General features: G+C 42.2%; 1 protein-coding gene across 1 annotated transcript in view; it reads left to right on the top strand.

Moving 5' to 3' along the window:
• The window catches only part of DNAJC13 (DnaJ heat shock protein family (Hsp40) member C13), a 127,655-nt gene that overhangs the window by 62,683 nt on the left and 37,834 nt on the right, over positions 1 to 27,138 (top strand). The window contains exons 23-35 of the mRNA XM_056129669.1: positions 794 to 947; positions 6,700 to 6,803; positions 6,887 to 7,046; positions 9,270 to 9,332; positions 11,166 to 11,267; positions 13,647 to 13,751; positions 15,027 to 15,229; positions 16,270 to 16,354; positions 17,963 to 18,117; positions 18,541 to 18,586; positions 21,638 to 21,792; positions 23,347 to 23,548; positions 25,741 to 25,856. Coding sequence (XP_055985644.1) covers positions 794 to 947; positions 6,700 to 6,803; positions 6,887 to 7,046; positions 9,270 to 9,332; positions 11,166 to 11,267; positions 13,647 to 13,751; positions 15,027 to 15,229; positions 16,270 to 16,354; positions 17,963 to 18,117; positions 18,541 to 18,586; positions 21,638 to 21,792; positions 23,347 to 23,548; positions 25,741 to 25,856 — 1,650 coding nt within the window. The remainder of the gene's footprint in view (positions 1 to 793; positions 948 to 6,699; positions 6,804 to 6,886; positions 7,047 to 9,269; positions 9,333 to 11,165; positions 11,268 to 13,646; positions 13,752 to 15,026; positions 15,230 to 16,269; positions 16,355 to 17,962; positions 18,118 to 18,540; positions 18,587 to 21,637; positions 21,793 to 23,346; positions 23,549 to 25,740; positions 25,857 to 27,138) is intronic.

Raw genomic sequence — 27,138 nt, 5'->3', positions numbered from 1 at the left:
ACTTTAGTAACACCAGTGTCAGATATATGTTGTAACAAGCAGTGTAAAGTAAATTTTTGGTGCTTGTTGAGGGGACAGGCAGAACAGTGGGAACAGTAGTGGATGGAAGGTCACACCGGTGGTGGGATTAGTGTTGAAACATTGATTGTTTAAAATAAAAGTATTATGAAACACTTTGTCAATTAGTGTTGGAAGTTTTAAACATTTTTTTAAAAAAATATTTCCAGGATTGAAGCGATCTAGCAGATGAGCAGTATTATTTCCTGGGTGGTTTATAGAGCCGGAATGCTGTTTAGCTCACACTTCATACACTGTATTCCAGAAGTTTTTATTCCTGACCTGAAATTTGATACCTGGTTATAGAATGTATACTAATAGGAAATATGGAAATTGGAATATCAGTTTCTTGCTTTGAGAGTCATAGAATTCTCCCCTCCACATTTCATTACAAAAAATTTACATATAAGTAAAAAGTGTAGCAATTTTGCAGTGAACATTTTTGCTGTGTATATTGTACCATTAACATTTACTGTCTTTATAGAGTTGTTTATTACTTATACTTGCTAAAAAATATTCCATGCTTTATTTTGGTTTTTCTTTGTTCTTTCTCAGATTTAGAAATAGAAAGGTTAATTGGAAAGTAGAAGGGAAAGGGAAGGAAACTCTCCAGTTGTGGAGGAACATAATATAGGACTAAGTGTATGTTTTTGTTCTTAACTCTGAGATGTAGTAAAGGATACTTATAGATTTTCTGATACATTTATTCTGCTGTTTTCTGGTAACATATATCTAGGTTTGGACAGGACCATGCCAAGTCAAACCTAATTTGGAATTTCAAAACACGAGAAGAACTGAGAGATAAACTTGAATCTGAAATGAGAGATTTTAATACCAACAGAGAGCTCGGTAGTGCCAGTGTGATCTCCTGGAACCACCATGAATTTGAGGTAAGTTTTATTTCTTGTATAGGGTTTTTGTTTTTGGCTTCATTATGAAGCAAGATAGTTTTTGGGGTTGGTTTTTTTTTTTTTCCAATAAAACTTACTTAGAAAGTTGTAGAGGGAGAGGAACAGAGAAAATCCGTATCCAGTAGAAAACAAAGGCTTGAAGAACAAGCCATAATACTTTCTTAAAAGCATCATTTTCCCCTTGCCCTTTGCGGCTGTTGTTGGCAATGGTTTGGGGAACCACCCAATGAGGGCACACACTTGAGTGCCATGTTTGCCCATCCTGGTTGTGCACTGGAGGTCACACCCTGTGGCAGCAGGCGGGTCCTGGACAGCGGCATTGCCACGACCATACTCAGTGCAGGTGGTGGCACCAAAGGGGCAAACTCACCACCCTGTGTTTGCAGGACAGAGTCTGTCAGCCACCAAGCCTGCCCTGGGCCCCCGAAGCTTATATTATTTTTGGACTTTTTTATAAAGTGGATCTTTTTACTTTGGAGGAAATTCTGAAATACTTAAGTTAGCCTGATAAAAATTAAAAAATCAATCTTGTTAGGTAATTTTGTATCTGAGCACATCAGCTCATTTGACCATTTTGATTCTGTGTTATCAGGTCTGTTCTTTGCTTTTTGCCCTTGAGATTTTTGGGGGTTTTTTGCCCCTTAAAGCACAGCCTGTCCTTGTATCTTGTAGCTTACCTAATTAATTTTTAGTGGTAATTTGATGCTGAATGTGATCATATTTTACTGTTCTATTAAAATATTTATATAAAGAACAAATCAGGCATTCAGCCTAAGAAAAGGACCACATGGAGGGTGCGGGAACCACAGATCCCGGAGGGAAAAAAAAAAAAAAGGTTCCAAAAAGAGCCGAGATCACCGGCAAGTTCCAGATGGGGTAGGTGCCGCATCCCGCCTCCCCCAGATGGAACCCCGGTGAACAGAAGCCTCTACAAACACAGCTCGAGTATGCGGGAACTAGGACTTTTTCTTAAAACCGCGCGGCCGCATAAGCCGCGTAAGACATCTCTCTATATACAAAGTGATCAATGAGAAGTAAACCACCCAATCTTTCTCCCTGAAAATCAGAGTTAAGTTTGGAGCATGGCCACAGCCCCAGAAACACAAGGACTTAATGCAGAACCCAGCAGCTTGGAGCAGAAAAGTGAACGGACTATGTGTTAATCCAGGCCATCATTTCTGCCCAGAGGGGAAAGGGTGTTGCCCCATTCGCCCTCTCTTCTCTGGAAAGAAGGATGGCGGCCGCATGGGAGCCTTGTGGACAGCAGGTATGAGCCGGGGGAGTGGGGGCGACTAAAACCTCATGGGAAGGGGGGCGTTCCGGTCCGTCCTTCACGCCCTACCGAGGTCAACAGTCGCCCCCCACGAGCGGCTCCCCAGCACGGCCACAGCCCCAGAAGCACAAGGACTTAATGCAGAACCCGGCAGCTTGGAGCAGAAAAGTGAACGGACTATACGTTGAACCAGGCCATCAAGTCTGCCGGAGGGGAAAGGGTGTTGCCCCATTCACCCTCTCCTCTCTGGAAAGAAAGATGGCGGTCACATGGGAGCCTTGTGGACAGCAGGTATGAGCCGGGAGTGTGGGGGCGACTAAAACCTCATGGGAAGGGGGCGTTTCGGTCCGCCCTTCACGCCCTACCGAGGCCACCAGTTGCCCCCCACGAGCGGCTCTCCAGCACGGCCATGACTCCAGAACACAGAAACCAATTTCTTAACTATCTGACTTTCAGTTGAAATACTTCCAGGGTCAATAGGTAAAATAGCAGAAATCCAAAACCAACATTAATTCTTGAACCCAGCTGTAGAAAGCAAATCACTTCACAATGCTTTTTCAGCATGTCTGATTTGGGGGGGGGGGTAAACTCTAAATAATAGTGGTGAATCTTTTATTGAAACAATGAATCTAATCAAAGCAGATAGAGTGTTAACTAGAATTCATCTGCCTCACAGGGACGGGGAGGGGTGGGGGGTGGGGTTTTATTGGGGTTCTTCATGGTAAGTAAAGTAAAGTAAGTAAAGGCCCTCCCGTTGATCGTCGATTTGCTCGAGCGGGCCCAGTAACGTCTCCATTGGAGACTTCGTTGTTACTGTGTCTGGCATATCGAATACTCTCGGTAGCTTGCCGGGCTCTCCGAGGCTTGCCGGGCTTAAAAAATAAGTATTGGTAAAGGGAAATGTATTTGATATTTGCATGACTGAGAAAGCTTTGTAACCTTTCCCACAGTGATTCAATAAATAAATAAATTAATTTAAAAAAGAACAAATCAGAACTAGAAATGTACCGGTACCGGTGGTTGGTAGTCCAACTATTCTTTTGAAAAATAGGTAGGAAGAAGAAAGAGATTAGAAGGTGAGATTCTGTGTACATGTATATATAAAGTTGAACTTTTACTATAAATAAACAAGCAGTAAATTTGAATAAGCTTGTGACTGTCCAGGCTTTGATTTTTTTTTTTTTTTTTTAGCCCAGTTCCCTTTTGTAACCATGATGATTTTATTATGCTATTTCCCATCCCCCCTGGTTTACTTTGGTTTAGGAAGTCTGTACTCTCCGTGGGTTTTCTTCTCTATTCTTATTTTAAAACTAGCCTCTCCTCATTCGTGTTATGTGTAAGTTGGCACTAAATATCTGTTCTTATACCTCTTTCATGTGAATCTCTTGTCCCTGTGATCTCATCAGTCCTCAGTGACTGTGAGTTTTCTTTGGGGCGGGTGAGAGAGGCACCACACCCTGCAGTGCTCAGAGGTGGTTCTTCACAGTGCTTGGGAGGAAATTATGATGTACTGGCATAAGCACAAAGCACGAAACCCAGCCCTCTGCGCTATCTCTGCCACTTAGAGTTTTCTTCTATGTGTTGGCAGCTTGCAGGGTCTTATCTCATGAGTAGTAGGTGCTCCCGCGTGGACTTCACACTTTCCTCATTGGCTGGCTAACGAGTATGTGCAGAACTTCTCTCGAAAACTCTCCTCTTCCCTCAGACTTCAGTCTTCCTGTTCTTAGATAATGGCTGTTTATTTCTAGTTAAGCCCTTGAAATGACCTTCTTTCATACATCAACGCAAGTTGCTCGGCAAATCCTTGTCAGTGTGCCTTTAAAATGTAACCTGATCAGTGAGGGTTGGAGGGATCGCTCAGGATAGGAGATTTATGCTGAACATAGATAAAGGACCAAACATGATGGTCTCTCAATATCTGCATTGCAAACCATTATGCCCAAAAGTAGAAAGAAAGAAGGAAATTGCCATAGAGACGGAGGGGGGAGATACTGGGGACATTGGTGGTGGAAAATGTACACGGGTGGAAGGATGGATGCTTGATCATTTTCTGACTGAAACTCAATCATGAAAGCTTTGTAAGTGTATCTCATGGTGATTTGATTTAAAAAAAAAGTAACCTGAACCCAGTCCTCTTTTCTCTGTGGGATTGTAGCAATATCTGCTTCCCCTTTATCATCAGACTGGCAGTGTGTTCTTGTCAGAATGTAAGCCAGTGAGGTGTCATTTCTTCACTCAAACCATCTGTTCCTGTAATTTCCCATCTCCGTTAGTGAAGCTTTGGGTCCTTAAAAAGACAGACTCTGTACCCCTAGCCTCAAGAGTCGTTTCTCTGATCTCCTTTACTATTTATCTTTTCGCTTTGGTTCCAGCCACATCGGCTTCCCAAAAGAACGCCAAACTCTTGTTCTTGACTAAGTGTCTTTCTACTTTGTATTTATATTGCAACTGCCTAGATTTTTTTCCCCCTCCTAAGTAGCCTGATAACTTCTTTTCATTTCCTGAATCATAATCAACCAAGTGGACGTCTTCCACCTCCCCTGTTTCAAATTCGACCTTAGAGAAAAATCTTCTTTCTCTTTTTCCTGCTTGATTTTAACTGGTAGTACTTAGGTGTTTTTTTTTTTTGTTTTTTTTTGTTTTTTTTTTTATAAATTATCATGGAGGGATAGCACAGAGGGTAGGGCGCTTGCCATGCAAGCAACCAACATGGCTGACCCGAGTGCGATTCCTCCACCCCTCTTGGAGAGCCCAGCAAGCTACTGAGAATATCTCGCCCACACAGTATAGCCTGGCAAGCTGCCCGTGACGTATTTGATATGCCAAACACAGTAACAATTGTCACAATGGAGACGTTACTGGGCCTGCTCGAGCAAATTGATGAACAACGGGAGGACAGTGATAGTGACAGATCAAATAGCTAGGTAGTGTATAGAGCACATAATATGTAGGTAATAAAAGTGAAATCATTTAAAGGCACAGAATTAATAAAAATATTATATGTGTAAATTTATACTTGATTTTATTGTTTTTCTGTCTTTGGTTTTTCTTTTCTTTTCTTTCTTTTTTTTTGGTTTTGGGCCACACCCAGCTGTGCTCAGGGATTACTCCTGGCTCTGCACTCGGGGATCATGCCTGCTGGGGTTAAGGGATGTTATATGGTTCTGGGGAGTCAAACCCAGGTCTGCTGCATGCTGGGCAGGTGCCCTTCCCACTGTACTACCGCACCCTATAGTTGATTTTATTTAGTTTATATTTCAGCCTTTGGAAAAGCATTTTGAAAATGTTGTTGTTAAATAAATCAGGCCAAAGAGATAGTACAGGAAGTAAAAATGCCTGTGTGCAACTCTGGTTTAAGCCCTAAACATCACATAAGGTCCCCTGAGCAGAGTCAGAACTAGCTCCTGAGCACCATTAGATGTGGCCAAAATGCACCCCACTAACTTATCACTTAAAAATCTTCCTTGATAGAAGTGGCAGGCATCCTAACTGAGCCGAGGGTTAAAGTGCTACCCCTACTTTCCTGATTATGGGTTCCTCATGTACCAATTCCCATTTGTAGCTTGGGGTATTTTGACATACAGAAAATGGATATTATGGGGCTGGAGTGATAGCACAGCGGGTAGGACGTTTGCCTTGCACGCAGCCGACCAGGGTTCGATTCCCAGCATCCCATATGGCCCCCGAGTACCACCAGGAGTAATTCCTGAGTGCAAAGCCAGGAGTAACCCCTGTGCATTACCAGGTGTGACTCAAAAAGCAAAAAAAAAAGAAAAGAAAATGGATCTTGTATGAAAATAGCCATGGAAGGGAATCCAAGTGTCAGATTTTTCTTGCATTTTATTTTTCTTATAGCTTTTTGTTCTTGAACCTTTTTGTAAGTTTGAAATTATTCCCAGATAAAGCTTCTTTTTTTAAAAAGAAAGTCGTGATATGCATTTGATTTGTTGGGGAATGAGAGAATACCTGAAGCAGCTATGTCAGTTGGACAGACTTTGCGAAGCTGAGAACTGTCTGTTCTTTGCTTGATGTGGTGGGCATAGAAGGGAATGAAGAGCATCTCTGAAATGTGTTTTTCGGGGCTGGATGAGGCCTTCATGCGTGAGAGTGATGTGCTCAGTCACTGATCCGCATCCTCACCCCATAACAGAATTGTGGTTCTTCCTTTGCTGAAGCCCTCGTGGGTGCCATGTAGTCTTGCAACATTTATATCAGCAGATTCTATAGTCATAAAATTGATAGGTAGCTCTGGTTTCATGTCTAGCTGAAATAGTAAGTCATATTAACAGTAGTCAGTTACTTGATTGTTTTTAATGATAAGTTTTTTCCCAGTGAAAGTGTCTCTCTTATTCAGCAAAGCAGAGAACTCTAAACAGAAAGACTAATCAACAGCAGTGATGTGGAAATGCTGTGAGTATTGTAGCTAACAGCATGTAATTTTCTTTTATTAATATGAAGGTTAAATATGAGTGCCTGGCAGAGGAAATCAAAATAGGGGACTATTATCTGAGATTATTGCTGGAGGAAGATGAGAATGAAGAAAGTGGATCGATGAAGAGATCGTAAGGCACTCTTCCATTCTTGTTATAGTTGTTCTCACTGTTTATAGCTGTTTCTTTTGTTAATCTTTTTTTCTTAAATCTAGGTATGAATTTTTCAATGAGCTCTATCACCGTTTCCTGCTCACCCCAAAAGTAAACATGAAGTGTTTATGTTTACAAGCCCTTGCTATTGTTTATGGCCGATGTCATGAAGATATAGGACCTTTTACAGACACAAGATACATTGTTGGAATGTTAGAGAGGGTAAGAAGATCATTTAAGGAGTCTACCTTGGGGAAATGTCTTGGAGTACATGTTAATGTCTTTAAAACTAAATTTCGGGCTGGAGCAATAGCACAGCTGGTAGGGCGTTTGCCTTGCACGTGGCCAACCCAAGTTCAATTCCCAGCATCCCATATGGTCCCCTGAGCACCGCCAGGAATAATTTCTGAGTCCCTGAGCCAGGAGTAACCCCTGTGCATCGCCGGGTGTGACCCAAAAAGCAAAAAAAAAGAAATCAAACTAAATTTCAATCCCATTTGATCCTATTAGTCCTACTAGTTTCTCCATGAGTTTTCCTTTCATTCACATTATACTTATTTAAGTATGTTAGATGAATAGGAAAATGTCAGTACCGATGAGCTGAACTTAGTGTAAAAGAAGTAGTGGCTTTCATATCTATATTGAACTCTTGGTTTTCTGTTTTGGAAAAATGATGCCATAGCACTGTTTTCCCGTTGTTCATCAATTTGCTCGAGCAGGCACCAGTAACATCTGCATTGTGAAACTTTTTACTGTTTTGGGCATACAGAATACGTCACAGGGAGCTTGCCCGGCTCTTTGAGAGGAGCGAAGGAAACAAACCCAGGTCGGCCACGTGCAAGGCAAACAGCCTACCCGCTATGCTGTCGCTCTGGCCCTTTTTGGAAAAATTATGCTAGCCTACTAAATTTCAAGGGCTGGAGCGATAGCACAGCGGGTAGGGCGTTTGCCTTGCACGCAGCCAACATGGCCGACCAGAGTTCGATTCCTCCGCCCCTCTCGGAGAGCCCGGCAAGCTACCGAGAGTATTCGATATGCCAGACACAGTAACAACAAAGTCTCCAATGGAGATGTTACTGGGCCCGCTCGAGCAAATCGATGATCAACGGGAGGGCCTTTACTTTACTTTACTTTTACTAAATTTCAAATTGTGAAGATAAAACTTTTTAGAAAATCAAAAATTTTTTCTAAAAGGGAACTCTGAATTTCCTTATTTTAGAAAGCTTGTACTTAATTCAAATATGGGGCCAGGAAAGAGCAGATGAATCAGCTCATCTACAGTGCAATTCAAACTGCGCTGTGTTATATTAATTAAATTTCAGTAAACTGCCTTAGAATTATCTCACCCAATTTTTAAAAGATCATCAGTGTTTGCTATAATTGCCTGTTAATTTTGCATTGTCGATTAGAAAACTGGTTCTGAATAAGGTCACAAAACATATCTAGGAAATAATGCAGCTGGATGAAGATCTTTAATATTCATTACCAAAACAAATTGTATTGTTGAATTCTGATTCACTGTTATTCCAGTGAACCTGAGTACTTATAGTATCTGTATTTTAAGTAAATTGGTTTCTCCTTGTTCTGTAAAACATTACTCGGTTCCCTTTTTCTTTTCCCCTTGTTTGGTTTTTGGGCCACACCCATGGTGCTCAGGGACTTAATTCTGACTCATTGCTCAGGGGAGCATTTGGTGCCATTTGGCGCAAACCTTCAGCATGCAAAAATGTGTTTAAGAGCCGGAGCAGTAGTACAGCGGGTAGGGCATTTGCTTTGCATGCAGCTGACCTGGGTTCGATCCCTGGCAACCTGTATATCCATGAGAACCTTCTGTAGTAATTCCTGAGTGCAGAGCCAGAAGTAACCCCTGAGCATCACTGGGTGTGACCCAAAAAGTTAAAGGGAAAAAAAAAAGGGAAAAAAATGTGCTTCAGCTCTTTAATTCAAGAATATCATCTAAGCATATTAAAGAGTTAATACTCATTCTTAAAATACATATTAATGTTTATGATTTTAAAGTGTTTGTCTTGGGCTGGAGAGATAATATAGTAGGTAGGGCACTTGCCTTGCACGCAGCCAGCCTGGGTTCAATCCCTGGCATCCTATATGGTCCCCCAGGGTCCGCCAGGAGTGATCCTTGAGCACAGAGCCAGGTGTAAACTCTGAACACTTGCATATGACCAAAAACCAAAACAAAACCCAGTGGGATAATATCTGCCTTTCCAGAGAAGTCAGACAAGTTATTAATTTGCAGAGAATATAAGACATTGAAGAATGGGAATGATTTGTGGTCTCCTCTGAGTTGATACTTAAAAGATGACATTATTTCCTATTGGCTACTTGATTTTACCCAGTGATATAGTTACAGTTCCTTTATTATCAGTGATAATGGTTATAGTTCCTTTGTTTTTCTATTATTGACTGATTTTTAATTTATTTTTATAGTCCACAGATAAACTTGAACGAGATCGGTTGATCCTCTTCCTCAACAAGCTGATCCTTAATAAGGTACAGTATTTCTGCTTAAATACATTTTTCCTTCCAAGTAAGTTACTTGAGTATGTAACTGTAGCACTGTCCTCCCGTTGTTTATCAATTTGCTCGAGCGGGCCCAGTAACGTCTCCATTGTGAAACTTGTGGTTACTGTGTTTGGCATATTGAGGTACTCTCGGAAGCTTGCCAGGCTCTCCGACAGAATGATAAATTATGGCAGTATGGGTTTATTGCCCAGATAGGCTTAATTCTTGTCCTTTTTAGAACACATAGCTTTGGGGTTTGGGGTTGTGGCACAGTGCTAACGCACAAACATTTAAATGTTTGAACATTTTATGACTGAAACGCAATCATGAACAATTTTGTAATGCTCCATCTCACGGCGATTCAGTTTAAAAAAGTCATTAGCTGATTACTTTTAGGGAATCTTTAGTATTCTAAGTATTAGAATTTAGTATTTAGTATCTTTAGTATTCTAAGTAAAGTAAGTGCTTGACCTAAAAAGGTTTTTAATTTATCAATGTACACTTAAAAGTATTTTGAAGAATAAAGTGAAGACTTCATACTGTCATCTTTTAAGGCATTTTTATAGATTGGTGCTATTTTTACTAAGAATTCATAATTATGTAACATTAATTTAAGGTTTGCTCGAGCGGGCCCAGTAACGTCTCCATTGGAGACTTGGTTGTTATTGTGTCTGGCATATCGAATACTCTCGGTAGCTTGCCGGGCTGTCCTTGGAATAAAGTTGAGCACATTTTTGTTTGTTCTTAGTTTTGCGGTAACTGGCAGTGCTTGGCACTGCACCCAGCAGTGTTGGCGTTTGAACCCAGGACTGAGCCTTGTTGAGCTCTCTCTGGTCCCAAGCACACTTTCTGTACTAATCATCTCGTTTGGTTTCTGTCTCATTTTTGCAGATAATGCAAGTGTTAACAAAAGTATAATTGATAAATTATAGGGAAATGTAAATGAAAATAAACCGGAACATTACAAAATGTTATGGAGGAGGGAGGAGGGCCACACCTGGCAGTGCTCAGGCCTTACTGCTGGCTCTGGGCTGAGGGATCTACTGGGACCCCTAAGAGGTTGCTCCAGGGGCCATACCCAATGCCAGAGATTCAAACTGGGGTGGGCCACATGTAAGACAAGCACGTTCCCTCCTGTACTATCTCTCCTGCCCTGTTTCTGATTTTAGAATTTGATCATTTTAAGTTTGTTAATTGTAGGGCACATCAGGTCAGCAGTGAGCGCAAAAGTATGTGGTACTGAGGGTCAGACTCAGGGTCTCTTACATGCCAAGCACTTGAGCACATTTCTGATCATAGAAACTGGTTATTATAACAAAGGGGTCTTTGTTGAAGTGCAGGGTAATTGTGCACCCAGAAGGTTTGCCATGGATGTTACTCCTGCTAGTTTTTAAGTAAGAATTCTTTCTCTGGTCTCTTGATAATATGGTTTTGTCCTTTGAATCTTCATCTGAATTTGTGTTCCTTAACTCTAAAGTTCTGAAAACTCCTAGTAATACTGTTTGTCATTGATTTCCAAAGAGACTCCTGATAGGGCCCAGAGAGATAGTACAGCAGGTAGGGTACTTGCCTTGCATATGTCTGACCCAGGTTGGATCCCTGGCCCCTCGTATGGCCCCCTAGACCTCACCTGGAGTGATTGCTGAGCATGAAACTAGGAGCAAACTCTGAGCAACTCTGGGTGTGGCTCCAGAACAAAAACACAAAACAAAACAAAATCCGTTCACCCAAGACCAAGGAGACGTCAATTGTTCTGTTATTTGCGAGACTTTTAGGGCATCAGAAAGACTATAGCAATGTAAAAATCTTTTTGACTTACAGAAAAATGTGAAGGAGCTCATGGATTCGAATGGCATCAGAATTCTTGTGGACTTGCTTACCCTTGCTCATCTCCATGTGAGCCGAGCGACTGTGCCACTGCAGGTATGTCTGTTTCTCTAGGTTGTGCAAAAGTAAGTGGTCTTTTGGTGCATGAAATCACACGAACCTGAAAATATGTCAGGGTTTGTGACCAGGAGTGTATTTCTCCAATAATTATATGGTGCTGAAACCTGGGAGATTTACACACAGAAAATGAGGGAGTTGGGTTTTTTTGGGTTTTGTTTTGGGGCTACACCCTGCAATGCTCAGGGACTACTCCTTGCTCTGCATTCAGGAATTACTCCTGTCCGACTTAGGGTGTTAGGGATAGAACTCAGGTTGGCCATGTGCAAGGCAAGCACCCTCTCTGCTGTATTATCTCTCCCGCCCTTTACACACAATTGAAATGACCATTAAGAAGAATCTCAAATGGAAAGTAATGATCCAGTTTTATTTTTCCAGTGCTTTGTTTGTCTTTGAAAGCATTCACCTCTTGGGCTAGGAATATAACTTAGATATAGAGTCATTTGCCTTACTGTGGGGCCCGTAGGACAATAAGGCAATTGACCACATCTCAGTTGCTGTTCTGTGATAATGTCATGACTTACAGATTAAACTGAATGTGTAGGATAACGTTGGTTTGTCCTTTCTGCCTTGCCACAGGAAGCTTGGGTTTATTGGGTTACACCCATCACAGTGCTCCCATAAGAGGCACTCCCATTCCTCTGTGCTCATCTGTAACCTTTTCTTCGTGCTCTGCTTCCCCAAATGGTCAATCACCTTTATCTCCTAATCAGATTCTGTTAACTTGTGAATATTGCTTTTCCGTTTTCCTTATGTCCTTTGCATAGTTACTTCAGAACAATGTCCTTTTTGTATAGACACAGGAAGACAGTTAATACTATGCTTTTGTTATGTGGGAGTTAGTTGACTTCAAATAATATCACTTCGAGCACCCTTTTTCTTGACTTAAACCTCAGTTGCCCTTAGCTCCTAGCACTCCAAAGGCAGGTTCCCAACTAGGGACTAGATGGACCCAGGGAAAGCTGCCCTGGCATTGAAATGGGCCAGGCCAAAGGCCAAAGCTCCATAATATTTAACTGTAAGTTTAGTATTAATTTCAGGGATGAATAATGGTTATAATGCTTCTGTACCATTTCTGTATGCCAGGTGATGTGCTATACACATAACCTTAAATCTCCAACGGCTTTTGATAGCTAGGGTTAAAGTGCTTGCCTTTTTAAAATTTTGCTTTTTGGGTCTCACCCAGCGATGCACAGGGATTACTCTTGGCTCTTGCACTGAGGAATTACTCCTGGCGGTGCTCAGGGGACCATATGGGATGCTGGGTACTTGGGTTGGCTGCATACAAGACAAACACCCTATCCGCTGTATTATCACTCCAGCTCCTCAAAGTGCTTGCCTTGTACACAGCCAACCTCACTTCTATCCCTGATGCCATATAAAGTCCCCTGAGCACTGCCAGGAGTAAACCTTGAGCACCAACAGGTCTTGCTTTCCCCAAACTAAATATAACAAATAAATCTCCGGCAGTTGAAGAAATAGAACAGAAGGTTAAGTCTGTTTTCCCTGCCACCCAGTAAGGGGCAGGACCTGTTAGACATCTGACCTGAAGGAGTCACTTAGTTCTACTGCCCTACATGTGTCTTAAGAAAAACTAATGTTTATGAGGCGTTTAAAAAACTTTTAAATACTGTAACTAGGTAGCTTGAATATTTTATATTCTGTAGTGTAGCTTCTCGGCGGAACTAATGACGTTATAAGAATTCCCTTTAGCTAGGAGAAGAGATTGAAACTAAATGTTTGAAACCACTAACAAGGCTGGAGAGAGTTAGCTCAGCAGGATGGAGCATGTGCTTGGCTGCGACGGACCCAGGCCCCTCCTTGCACTGCATCACCTCCTGAGCGCTCCTGAAGCACAGAGCGAGGAGTAGTCCCCAAGTACCACAGATGTAATTCCAAATCCAAAATAAATAAAACCATTGTGAGTTTTTCTGTTGTCAGAATTTTAACTCTGATCTCAGATGTTTTTCAGCTGGTGTGAATTTTTTCCCTCAAGAGAACTTAGTCTTTTTATCACTGTGGCTTAAAGTTCCTGGTATGTGTTCATTTGTAGTAGTATTTGTTACTGAAATTTTAGTGACCTGAGAGCTTATTAATAATCAAGAATGTAAGGCAACTTTGAAATAGTTTGCCAATTTAAGAAACTGAGTACGGTAAGTGCATGCTTATAAGTCAGTAGTTTCTTCCAACTGTTAGGTAGGGATCAAATCCTTACTCTTAAAATAAGGTCACTGAAAATTTGAGGCAAATTCTGAAGGAATATTAGTCTAGGAAAGTAGTGTAACTTTCTCACGATATCTTCCCCCCACATATTTCTGCTTTGAAACATAACTTTCTTTTTCTCTTTCAAATCTTAAGAGTAATGTCATTGAAGCTGCTCCGGATATGAAGAGAGAGAGTGAAAAGGAATGGTACTTTCGCAATGCAGACGAAGAAAGGAGCGGACCGTACGGATACTGTGAGGTATGGGTCTTCTTGTGGGGACTTGGCTTCTCGTCAGCCGTGCTTACTACCAAAGAGATGTGAACTATTTAAAAATTGGGATTTGTTTTTTATCAGCAACTCTAAGAACTCTGCCATTCAACTTCTAAATACAGGAATAGATGTTATTTCTGAGTGTCTTTCTCCTTTTCATTCTGACTCATGCATTTATGTCTTCAACCCTATTTAAAAGCCTCTGTGGGGCTGGGGTATGGAACAGAGGGCAGATGGGGGGCTCTGAGCTCAGACCTTGGGTTGTCCTGAGCACCGAGGTCCAAGCAGCACTGCATCACAGGTCTGAGCACTGAGTGGTTAGTTACCCAGTAGCACCCATAGTGTCCACCACACCTTGCCCCCAGCATTGCTGGCTGGAATTCCTATTTTGAAAACAGAGCAATAATAGGGCCAGGGAGATAGCTCAGTGGGCTGAGACGCATCCTCTGCGCTGGGGCCCTGGATTCTGTCCCCAGCGCTGCAAGATTCCCAGAGCACTGCTGGGAGCAATTGCCAAGCATTGCTGGTGGTCACCCCAAAACCCAGGAAAATTAAAAATAAATAAAAGCTATTGTTATAGAGGTAGCAGTCAGAGTTTTAACATTGCTACTTTAGGAATTACGCCAAACTGCTTCTTCGTTAGACCTAAGTTCTAATCTGCACACTGAAATTCATTATAAAATACTTTCATGATCCAAGGACAATTTCTCTCTTAATGTCTGTTGATAATTGATATATTGTTAATATATCTGTTAATACTCCCCTCCATCCTGTTTCCCAGCCTGAAATTTATCCCAGTCTTGGAATTTATCCAGAGATAATTTTTAGAAGATCAGATCTTCTGCTTATATAATTTATTTTATATTTTGTGAACCAGTTTGATTCTTTTGTGGGGTTGGGGGGTGGCAGGGAGCAACACACACCCTGCTATGCTCAGGCTTACTCCTGACTGCACCTCTGCTCTGAGATAGCACTCGTGGTGGGCTGGGGATTGAACCCAGGTGAGCTGTGCACATGGCGAGTGTCTTACCAGCTGCACTGTCTCTCTGGTCTCTCTTTCCAGGGTTTGGATTGGGGTTTTTGTTTTTGTTTTCTCTCTGTGGATTCACCAACAAGATTTGTTGTTGTTGTTGTTTTCGTTGTTGCTGCCGTTTTTTCTATAACATTACTAGACAAATTTGGGTTCCTGTTGAAAGTTCCAAACTTTTTTGTACAGACTTTTCCATTTTGCTTTATCTGTGATAATGTTTTTCATTTATTTAGATGCAAAAATTGTGGGACAATAAAAAGTTAACTGCGGAAACCATATGCTGGGCTCAAGGCATGGATGGATGGCAGCCACTTCAGTCAATCCCCCAGCTGAAGTGGTGTCTGTTAGCCACTGGACAGGCAGTACTAAATGAGACGGAACTTTCTACCCTTATACTGAACATGCTGATCACAATGTGTGGATATTTTCCGAGCAGGTAAAATGCAGTTGAGTATTTCCGTGGTAAACAAGGACTCTATACCGTCTTGTACTTACGTTTGCATGGGTATTTCTCAGTAATGGCACGGGTTGAATTTGGTGATTTAGAACCAGGATGCGCCAGCCCCACCTCCCCCGTGGCTCTGGAGGAATTTTGGAGCCTATTAAAATATGTATGAGGCATAATTTTACCTGTTATATTGATACAGTAGCTAAAAACAACTTCTCCGGGGAACTTTAAATAGCATTAAAATATTGAGGCTGACTAGCTATACTCTAGCAACGGTATTTCCATGTACCTGTGGATCAGTATGAACATTTTGAAATGAGTATACTGCAGTCTATAGACATTGGTGGGTGCCAGTTTCATGTATATGCAAAGATAACCTCTTCGGTTGTTAGGTCCACAGCTTGTCCTGCCTCCTCCTTGGCTAGGGAAGGCTAATCGGTTCTGCAGTAGTACGTGTAACTCTGGCTTGGGGATCTTTTCAGTCTCTGTGAAATATTGACACCTGTATCATTTTGCTTTATTAACATAGTAAAGATATTTTTTGATGGGAATCACTGAATAATTATCATAGTTTTTATTAATACTGGAGGTTTTAATGGTTTCATTAAGATTCAGATCATAAAACCATATGAACAGTATTTAGAAGAAATGCAGCTTTAAGGCTATACTTGGAAAATACAGAGTATAGTTAAATAATTAAAGTGGAGAGGTTTGATAAGCCCTTTGGGGGAAGTATCCACTGACAGTGTGGTGAACAGCACCAAGTTTAATCAATTAAATAATAAATAAGAGTCTTTGGCTCTTCTAGGGCACTGTTTTTCAAGGAAATCTTATGGAAGGAAATGAAGTCATATTAATCAGCCAAATAGATTTAAGACAAAGTACCTAATCATGTTCCCAGCTGTATGAGAGCTTAGTCTTCATTAACAAAAAAGTAAGGTAACATGCTTCATGTAGAATGTCATGCTCCGATCATACTTATTTCAATAAATAGAGCAAAAAGGCTGACCTTAGGAAATTCTTTCTAGGGATCAAGATAATGCCATCATTCGGCCTTTACCCAGAGTGAAAAAACTGCTGTCGGATAACGCTTGCCTTCCCCATATTATTCAGGTGAGAAACCTTCATGTTAGCAAGTTAGGAGCAGTGTTTGGAGACTCGTTTCTATGTGTAATTCTGCTATGAGCCCTTGTCTTTCTTATTGTACTTGGTTCCATTTTCAAAATATCTGAACCTGGGTTTGCACTTAGTTCTTTTACTCTTGAACTGAGTTGATAATTCTAACTAGGCTCTTTCTTTCCCTCTGTCTCCACTGTCCCCCATTTTCTTCTCTTCTTCTTCATCCCTCTCTCATATTTTCTAAATCAAACAGTTTCACTAAGAAAAGGAAACAGATCACAACATTTTTGCGGTCTTTGCCTCAGAGCTGACTTTGCAGTTGCATGTTTTCATGAAAAACTGCTGGTCCAAGGCATTGAGTTGAAATCAGGCAGGATATACTGAGATCCCTTTCTGTTTCCCTCATTATTTTACTCATTTGGAGTTAAGCTTCCTAAATTTCAGTATAGCACTGAAATGAAGTCAGTCCCAAGGGGGTTCAGGTTAGTGTTTTTCCTCCTCTTTGCTGTCTTCCCAGAAGTGCTCCCAAGTCCTGGGCCACTCCAGAGATACTTTGCCATTAGTCCGGACTCAGCTCAGTGGTCCCCAGATAATCCCCTCGGTGTTTTTCAAGTACAGGTTTCTAGAGGCTAGATGCTCTGGAACTTTCTGACAATAGAAATGCTGTGGCTATCAGTTACCCTCTGCCTGTATTTTTAGTTCTAGATCTCCTTGTTTGAAGTGATGTTGACACAGAGGTGCTCAGGGGTAACTCCTGGCCCTGCACTCAGGAATCGCTCCACACAGTACTTGGTGCTTGGGGGACCTTTGGGATGCCGGCATCAAATCCGGGTCAGCTGCAGTGCAAGGCAGGCACTTTACTCGCTGTAGTGACTCTCCAGCCCTTCAGCTCAGCCCTGATGTCAATTCGATGAATCTGAAGCTAGGCCAAAGCAGGATTCCTTCCGCACCCCCGCACCCCACCCATCTCTCCCTCTCCCAGCTCTCTCCCATCTGCCTCCCCACCTTTTTCCTTAACAGAGAAGTCCAGTCAGGAGAATGCACAAGAAACACTCTCACCACTAATCATGATGGAGCAGCTTCAGGCATATTTGAACTTTCTCTGAATATGTTTTATCAAGTCCTCGGTACTTAGCTCTACACTGATAGTTATAAATGGGGGGTGGGGGTGGGATGAGGAACTCAGGTTACCTGGAGGTTCCGGGGCCCTTGCTGATGATTCTCAGCCAGCTTGGCTGTTGGTTCATGCAGGTACCAGAGGAGGAGGTGCTGTTGGCTCCTGCAGTGACAGGTGTTACCCAGGTCTCCAGGCAATACTTGGGGACCTGTATTGGGGCAATACTTGGGGACCCTCAATACGGTATTGAGGATCGAATCAGGGCTGGCTGTACCTTAACCCCCCCCCCCACCTTATCTTTGGCCCTCAAGTGAATTATTTTTCAATGCTTTTGAGAGCAGTAAACAAGTTAACTGAATCCAGGATATGTTTATTTTTGTAACTTATTACATATATGAGAAACTGTAACTTTAGCATATGAAATGAGTAAACCTAAGATGGATGGTATCAGAACAATCCAGTAACAAAACTCTTTCTTTCTTTAGCTCCTGCTGACCTTTGACCCTATCCTTGTGGAGAAGGTTGCTATTTTGTTGTATCATATCATGCAAGATAATCCACAATTACCTCGACTCTACCTTAGTGGAGTATTTTTTTTTATCATGATGTATACAGGTTCTAATGTGCTTCCAGTTGCTCGGTAAGAACTCTGTTGTTTGCTTGATTTTTGTGTGTGTGTGTGATAATTTTATTTTGTAATTATAAAAGTTATTACATGTCTGCTTAGGTTAAAAGTTAGATTAGGGAAAATTGACTTAGAATAACTTTACCACATCTCACAAATAATTTTATTTACATCTCATATTCAGTATAACTTCATTTGCTCATGCAGTTTTGCGTTTAGGTCTTTGGGTATTTTTTTAATATGACAGAACCTTAATTAGTCAATTAGCTGATTAATTTTTCTAGTTAATTTAAACTCTTTCCTTAATTTGAAATTAAACAGTTTAGGAATATGAATGTACACGTTACCTTTGGTGGCTTTTATAAAGATCTGATATATAGAAAACTAAGGCGACTGTGTCTAAACCAGTTTATAAGGAGTCATTTATCTTTTTTCTAGGTTTTTGAAGTATACACATACCAAACAGGCTTTCAAGTCAGAGGAGGTAAGCCAGATTAGTCCTCTGAATGCATACCACAATAGTATATGGCAAGGAAATTTGGCACCAGTTTCCTGAGAGGTGTGTGTTTATTAGATTATAAGTACTTGCAGGCAGGTATTGTTTGATTCTTCTGGTTTTTTTATTTATTTTGGGTTTTTTTACATTTTTTTTTGTAGTAACTTGCAATAGAAATCTTAGCTGGCATTTTTAAAACAAAAATAAATCGTTCCCATTAGCCTCATACTGAAACTGCAGGGTCAGAGAGAGAATTCAAGGAACTAGGTGCAGGCTGTACATGTGGGAGGTCCAGGTTCAGTCCCAGCTCTGCTTGGAATCCCTGGGCACAGATCCAAGAAGTAACCCCCCAAAACCAAAAGCAACACATGTAAGTACATAGAAATCACAGGTTGTAAATTATAATCTGATAGCGCTGTGAATATAACCTATGTCCCAGGTTGTGTAAAATTTAGACTGGTAATTTAATTTTTCTGTGTTTGTGTTTTGGAGGGCCCACACATAACTGGGCTCAGGACTCTGTGGTTCCTTCTGGTGATGGTCAGGGGACCACACTGTGCTGGGCATTGAACTCAGGCCCCCCTCATGGGAGATTGGTCTCCAGCCCACTGAGGTCTCTCCACAGCCCTGGGTTGGTAATTTTAATAAATAATTCATTATTTATATGAGCACTGTGTAGTTCGCGAAGTATTCAGTAAAATCCTAACCTTTTTCTTCTCTTTTTTTCTTTTTTTCCCCCCCACATCTCAAGTTGTGACTTGTTGAGGTCTGATTTACTTGGGGTTTTGGCCAGCTTTCTTAGCAGTGTTCCAAGGGCGTAGACGTCACTCCCAGCTGTACTAAGGCCACTGAGCTTGGACTGGGCAGTGCCATACTCCTTGGAGCAAGTGGTGCTAAGGCCTCCAGGGCTAGACTTGATGGTGCTTAGGGGTCCATGTGATGGAAAGGATTAAGCTTGGAGTCCCCAAGCCATCTCCCTCTTCCAGGCTCCTAATTTGAAGCTGTTCTTTATTAGTGGTGCTAGGGAATGAGTCAAAAGCCTTCCACATGCAAGGGATAGCCGTCTGCTACGGAACCAACTACATCCCCAATGAATACCTGATTTTTCAGGGCTTCAAGTACTGTTGCCAATTTTACTGAGGAGGAAACTAGGAATCCAGTAAAGAAAGAGACCTGTCTGCGTGACCAGACTCTTGAAAACATCATTGAGGGATGTTTCAGAATTTGTTCAGCCTCTCTTGTAGCATTGATTTTTCGGATTTTACTGGGATCTCAGTAAATTAAAACCAGACCGTGCATAAGAGACTCACCTAGGACTGTCATAGCGTCACGCTGACAGTAGCCAGTAGGTCAGACTTGCAGTTCCTGTTGTTTCCGTTTCAGTGGTGAGGGGAGAGTGCCCAGCCAGTGTCAGAGAACCTGGGGGTTCCCTTCTCAGACCTGGCAGGGCAGTGCTCCTTGGCCCAGAGGTGCCTGTGTCCGCCGGCCAGTGGCTTCGGTGCTGGGGGAGGGCGAGGCTTCGGCGGGACGAGGATTCCAACTTGGGCTTAGGCTTCCCGGTGCGTCCTTCAGCCCTTTGTGCTCACTCTGGCCTCAGATCCCACGTTTCATTGAACAAACTTGTTCTGCTTGTGACCCTTTTTGCCCGAGAAATGCACCATGTGTCAGCAAGCATTGCCAGAAGCAACAAATCCGTGACATATTTGACTTCCAGTTAGTTTTTGGTCATTGCACCTTCAGAAACTTTTTGCCATTGCCTGGTTTTTCACAGCTCTTGATGTCAGTTAAGTGACCCCAGGTGGGTTGCATCCATAGTTGAAGAAGCTTGTCTGTAGAGCCGCCAGTGAGGCAGTAGAGTCTTATATTGGAGAGATGCCCATGACAGGGTCATTTACACCAAGTGATACAAATCGGAAGTGAGAGAATGGAAAAAGTTTAAAACATTGCCTCCAGGCAGGGAGGTGACTCAGAGGCCGAGAGTGTGTGGCTTGAATGTGGGCACCCCAGATTCCATGCCCAGCGCCACTGGGTCCACCTAGCACTGGTCGGTATGACCGGCCCCAAAACAAATTGCATAGATAGATATAGATACAAAGAGACGGACAGAGAGATATCAGTAATATTTTACGTAAGTTCAGAACAGAAATAGGTTGACCACATTTGATGTTCTTAAAAACTGTGTAACACAGTGACAGGTGTCGGTCTCTGCAGTCTCCTTGTGTTGTCCACTTCATGCCAAGGTCATCTACATGTGGCAGTGTTTCTTAAGGAAAGATTCCTTAAGAAATGATGCTGGGCTCATTTGTGGAATATAAAATATATGAGACTGACACCCAAGGACAGTAGCGACCAGGACCAGGAAGATTGGTCCATGGTTGGAAGCCTGCCTCATGAGCTGGGGGAGAAGGCAGCTGGGATAGAGAAGGGATCATTGAGTCAGCGATTGTTGGAGGGATCATTTGGGATGGGAGATGTGTGCTGAAAGTAGATAAAGGGCCAAACATGATGGCCTCTCAGTATCTGTATTGCAAACCATAATGCCTCAAAATAGAAAAAGAGAAGAAGGAAATTGTCTTACTCTTAGAAGCGGGGGGTGGGGGGGAATACTGAAGACATTGTTGGTGGAAAATGTGCACTGGTGGAGGTGTTCATTCATTGTATGAAACTCAAACGTGAAAGCTTTGTTACTGTATTTCACACTGATTCGATAAATTTAAAAAAAGAAAGAAATGGTGCTGGGAAAACTGGACAGGCATATGCAAAAGAAACTATACCACAGTCTTACACTCCACAAAAATTGATTCAGAATGGACTGAAGTCTTTAATGGTTACTGATACCGTATAATGCTACGCTTCTGAAACCCACACAATGCTAAAAACCAATGTGCTTCAATAACAATTTTTAAATAAATCCTCCCCCCATAACAGCCATTTGTTAACAGTTGTTCCCTTTGCTTTTTAAAGTTAAGAGAATATTAACTTCTAGAAAATTGAAGTATGTTTTTAGTGTTCCTGACTTTCTCTTCTTTTGTTTTAAAGTCAAAAGGACAAGATATTTTCCAGAGAAGCATACTTGGACACATTCTACCAGAAGCAATGGTTTGTTACTTAGAAAATTACGAGCCTGAAAAGTTCTCTGAGATTTTTCTAGGAGAATTTGATACTCCGGAAGCAATCTGGAGTAGTGAAATGAGGTAAATAACCAATTATATTTTGTATTCAAAATATTTGCATTGTTTCAGTATGGCTTAACTTCTAAAAAAACACGTTTCTCTAGCTCTCTCATCTACAGCTATAGTTGTTTTCAGTGCCAGATCAAATGGGGGTTTTATTTAACAAGATAGTACACTTCATTATGATTGACAAAATTACTTCTACTTTATAGGACATTATATAAAGATAAGACCTTGGGTGGTGGCTAGTGGGGGTTGTCACACTCAGCTGTGTTCAGGGCTCATTCCTGGCTCTGTGCTCAGGGATCACTCCTGGTGGGACTTGGAGGACCATTTGTAATGCAGGGCATAGAACCACAGAGTTGGCCACATGCATGGCAAGTGCCTCAACCCCTCTACTCTCTTTCCGGCCCTAAGGGTAAAGCTGTTACCACATCCATCTTAAGTCAGCCCATAGAACTGGTAAACTTTAAGCAGTAAAATAATACGTAAAGTATATACTGGAATGGGGCTGGAGAGGTGGCTCAGAGGGTTCTCTAGTTGGCATGCAGGAAGTGCAGGTCAGTCCTTAGCACAAGGTGCCCCAGACACTGCTGGGAGTAGCGGGAAGAACCATTCAATGTGGTCAGGTCGTAAAGATCTAGGTAGACTCAAGACACACCTCCTGGGTGCTTAGAGCTGTACTCCACTAACTTCAAGTTCTTTACAGACTGAGGACTTCTTAGCCAGCACAATTTGATCTTAATCTAGGGTCTGCATCCCCAGCCTTTGTTTGTAGGTGATACCTTGGGCAAAACCTGCGGAAACCCAGATGAGAAGAGACCTGGTGCAGCGCCATCGTCAGCTCAGGCGCTGTCTGGGAAAAGGCTCCTCATTCTGGTGTTGGGGCTATGTGCTTGGGGCTTGATGGCAGTGGGCCCTCTGAAGGAGATGCAGGCTTTTTAACCTCCTTGACACCCATACTGCCACCTATTGGGTCATGTGGCATCTCAGCATTTAAGCAGATGCTTGACCTGTACTACCTGGCAAATTGAATGTGTTCTGCATGGGAGAATACTTTTCATTGTTAACAAACGTAGGAAATACAAATGAGTGTATTTCAGTTTTTCTCTGTGGCTTTTTACCCTTGAGATGGGTCAATATGAGTTTTCCCTCTAAAAGATACAGTTTCTTCATCAAGGTTTGTCTTAGATGAGGACCAGCTCCCAGTGTGTGTAAGTTACGTGAAATAAATAGCATGCAGAGTGCTCATTGGAATGATCTTCATTCGTGTGGGCTGTCCTGGCTGACCTGCCTGTGACTGTTTTCTCAGCAGGAAGACTGGAAACATCAGCCTTATTTTTTTTTTTTGATCTTGCTTATAGGTAACTGTTACCAATAAACTGCTATCCATTGAGTATTTTTACACAGTGAGTGTAGCATATCCTAGGTAGCATTCTGATAAGCTCTCTTATTCTAGTAAATTGAGTGACTTTACGGAAGAGCCGTTTAATTATGTTGCATGATTGCCACTCCTCCTTTCTGTTGGCCTTAAGCAATCCTTTCACTAATGCTGAAAGATTTTTATCATTGTAGGCGCCTAATGATAGAGAAGATTGCTGCCCATCTCGCTGATTTCACGCCTCGTCTTCAGAGTAACACAAGAGCACTTTATCACTACTGTCCAATCCCAGTCATCAACTATCCACAACTAGAAAATGAACTGTTTTGTAATATTTATTACCTCAAACAACTTTGTGATACACTCCGGTTTCCAGACTGGCCAATTAAAGATCCAGTAAGTCAACAGATGGGTTTGTGCCTCCTTCTCCCAGAGAAATAGGCTCTCCTACGGTCTGGGACAGTTCAGTGGGCGAGCTCATATCTGACAGGCAGGAGACCACGAGTTCCCAAGCATTTCCTCACATGCCAGGAGAAACCTCTGGCATCACAGCAAAGTACCATCTCGGCACACTACAACCAGCTGTGTGCAAGTACTGCTAAGCATATCTCAACCGAGTGTGTGACCCCTGGCAACGGTTACAGTCCTTGCTGGAGCACAAGTAAAGTTTGTGAGGCCTGTAGTATTACCTCCTCATTCCCCTCAGCACCTCACAAGCACCAGGTGTGCGCCCAGTCCCGGCAGCAGGAGTCTCTGCCCATTCCCCTCTGTGAGGACAGCAGCATTCTTCAGTATTGCCCAGTGCCTGAGCCTGTGTTACAAGGTAGAGCAGTATGTGTGGGCAAATCCTAACTGGGAAGTAAGTTTCTGCAAGAGTATTTCAAGCTTAAATTCTGCGATTAATAAAAACAAACTTGATTGCTTTTATCACAGTATCACAATTATGAATGGTAAATTTTTTTATATCAGCCAGATAAGGCTCACACATGTTAGAATTGGGAAGCTGGGTTTTGAGTCTTGGTTTGGCCATTAGCAGCCCTATAGATTAATGAATTGCTTGACTTTCTAAGATTACTGGAAATAGTGATAGCTGCTATCTCTCAATGATTAGGGAAGTTGCATGAGATTTCATTAAGACAGCATCACTTATATATATGTGCATATAGATAGAGAAAGAGAGAGACACTAAATGTCACCTCATTTGTATAAAAGTACCTACTGGAGGGCTGGAGCGTTAGCACAGCGGGTAGGGTGTCTCCCTTGCACATGGCAGACCGAGGAGGTTCGATTCCCAGCATCCCATATGGTCAATGGAGCACTGCCGATCCTGAGTGCATGAGCCAGGAGTAATCCCTGAGCATCACTGGGTGTGACCCATGACCCAAAAAGCAAAACAAAAAAGTATCTACTGGGCCTGTCCACAGTGCCCTTGGGACTGACCTGTTCAGCTTGAGCCCGTGTCCACTACAAGTCTGCAATAATGTTGGTCTGGAGACCCCTGCTAGTCTGTTACTCCAGTAACAGTTATATCATTGTCTTGACATCAGAGGGTTTCAGAGTGACTGCCATTTGTACCACCAAGCACCGCCTCTTTGCAGTACTGCAGCTCAATGGAGGCCGACTTGGCTACTTGTTCGGAAATCGACATTAGGTCGAAAAGCCAAATCATGATTTGACTCCCGCATCATTTATTAACTGGGAAATGCAGCTATCTAAGAAGCTCATTGTTCTGTGTGTTGAAATGTTATAAAAGAATTAGGTGTGCTTTAATCTGCCAAGGACTGACTTCCTACGCATCTGGACATAGGTCTGTGTTAACTCTCTTCGCCTGCTACCCAGGGTTTCTATGCTCACTGTTCCTTTGAACGCAAATTGTCAGCAATTATTTTCAGTCATCTTAAAAAGCTTGGTACCACATAATGGTTATTTTATTATTACAGAGTGTCATTTGTTTACTAATTTGGAAGTATTTCCTGTCCCTTTCACAAGAATAGAGGGCTAGGGAGATAATACAGGGTTTCGTGCTTGCCCTATATACAGCTCATCACGGTTCAGTCCCAGGAACTACACATGGTCCCCTGAGTACCACCAGAAGTGGTCCCTGAACAGAGCCAGAAATAAGCCCCGAGCACTGCCAAGTGTGGTCCCAAAACAAAAGAATAGCAGGCTAGAGAGACAGTATAGGATTAAGGTGCTTTATTTGCTGTGGCCAACCCTCCTTCATTCCATCCTCGGTACTGTTAATCCTCTGAGCACTGTCAGGAGCAACCCCAAGCACTGCTGACTGTTGTGTGTGGTCCAACCCCACTCTCCACTCCCCCCAAAAAACCCAAGGACAAGACCAAAATTAGCAGAATAAAAAAATAACACTTTTATAAAAGAGCAGAGTAAAGCCTCGTAACAACAACGCCGTGTCACCTAATTATTCAGCTCAAAGGAGACAGAATGGGCTATTTGGATTCCAGAAAACTCTTAATAGCATATTCCAGAAATGTTATTTTATATAGGTGTTAGAATTCTATCATTTAAAAGCTGCACTCTGAAAGTTTGGCTATAGTAGATATAAATTGTAACCATCTTTCTTTAAGGTGAAGCTTCTGAAAGACACCCTGGACGCCTGGAAGAAGGAAGTAGAGAAGAAGCCCCCTATGATGTCCATAGATGAAGCCTACGAAGTGCTGCATCTCCCTCAAGGACAGGGGCCGTGAGTGGTTTCAGTATTATAATAGTAAATGTCCCTCTTGCCTTAACGTCTTCATAGCAAAAGCTAAATGATTAAATCCATTTGAATGTTTACCTTTACTTTGCTATGGGCCGGAGCAACAGCATAGCGGGTAGGGTGTTTGCCTTGCACGCGGCTGACCCAGGTTCGATTTCTCCACCTCTCTCAGAGAGCCTGGAAAGCTACTGAGAGTATCCCACCCACACGGCAGAGGCGGGCAAGCTACCCGTGACATATTTGATATGCCAAAAACAATAACACGTCTCACATTGGGGACGTTACTGCTGCCCACTTGAGCAAATCGATGAACAACGGGAGGGCAGTGCTACAGTGCTACTTTGCTATGCGCCCCTGTGACAAAAACCGTATGAAGCTGTGTCCAGATGGTTTTCTTTGATTGCTTGTTCATTATTTCATTCATTGTCTTGCCAGTACAGTCAGTTGAGTACCTAGCCTCAGCCGATACATGATAATCCCTCAGATACTCATCTTCCCTCTTCCTCTTGCAGCTTTTGATCCATGTAGGAAATTTCATAGTGATGTTATCTAAAATACTAGGTGACAGGTATATCGTAAAGTACTAATGTACTGGTGACCCTTCATAGTAGATTGTATCACAGGAAAATGGTGGGGGCCTGGGAGATAGCTCAAGCAGTAGAGCACATGCCTAGCCTGTGTGAACCCTGAGTTGATCCAGCACCATACAACTCGAGCAGTGATCCTGGTAGCAAAGGCAGTTAAAAGTAGAGAGTGATGGGGCTGAGTGTACAGTGGGTAGGACATTTTCCTTGCACACAGCTAATCCAGCTTCGATTCCTGGCATCCAGTATGGTTCCCCAGGCACCATCAGGAGTAATTCCTGAATGCAGAGCCAGGAGTAATCCCTGAGCATTTTCAGGTGTTGCAAAAACCAAAAATTAAACCCAAAAACCAGAATATTAAAAAAGTATAAAGTGAACTTCGACTTTTTTTTTTGCAAGACTGATAGTTCAGATACTTTAGAGTTTGAAGTAATACTTTGAAAACCAATATTGAGCACATTTTCACTTCTTCAAACACCAACTAGAATTTTGCAATTTGAACTAACAAGCTTTTTATAGGAAATTTTTTAGGCTTTCTCTTTCAGCTATAAAATTAGCATGCAGGAAGTAATTTTATTTACATAGTAGCACTGTCCTCCTTGGTCATGGATTTGCTCAAGGGGGGGCGCCAGTAATATCTCCATTGTGAGACTTGTTGTTACTGTTTTTGGCATATCAAATAC

This window comes from Sorex fumeus, unplaced genomic scaffold, assembly GCF_029834395.1.
Source record: "Sorex fumeus unplaced genomic scaffold, SorFum_2.1 ptg000072l, whole genome shotgun sequence".
Classification (NCBI taxonomy): domain Eukaryota; kingdom Metazoa; phylum Chordata; class Mammalia; order Eulipotyphla; family Soricidae; genus Sorex; species Sorex fumeus.
Note: the sequence above shows the minus strand (reverse complement) of the source record. Positions and strands in the feature narration are given on the sequence as shown.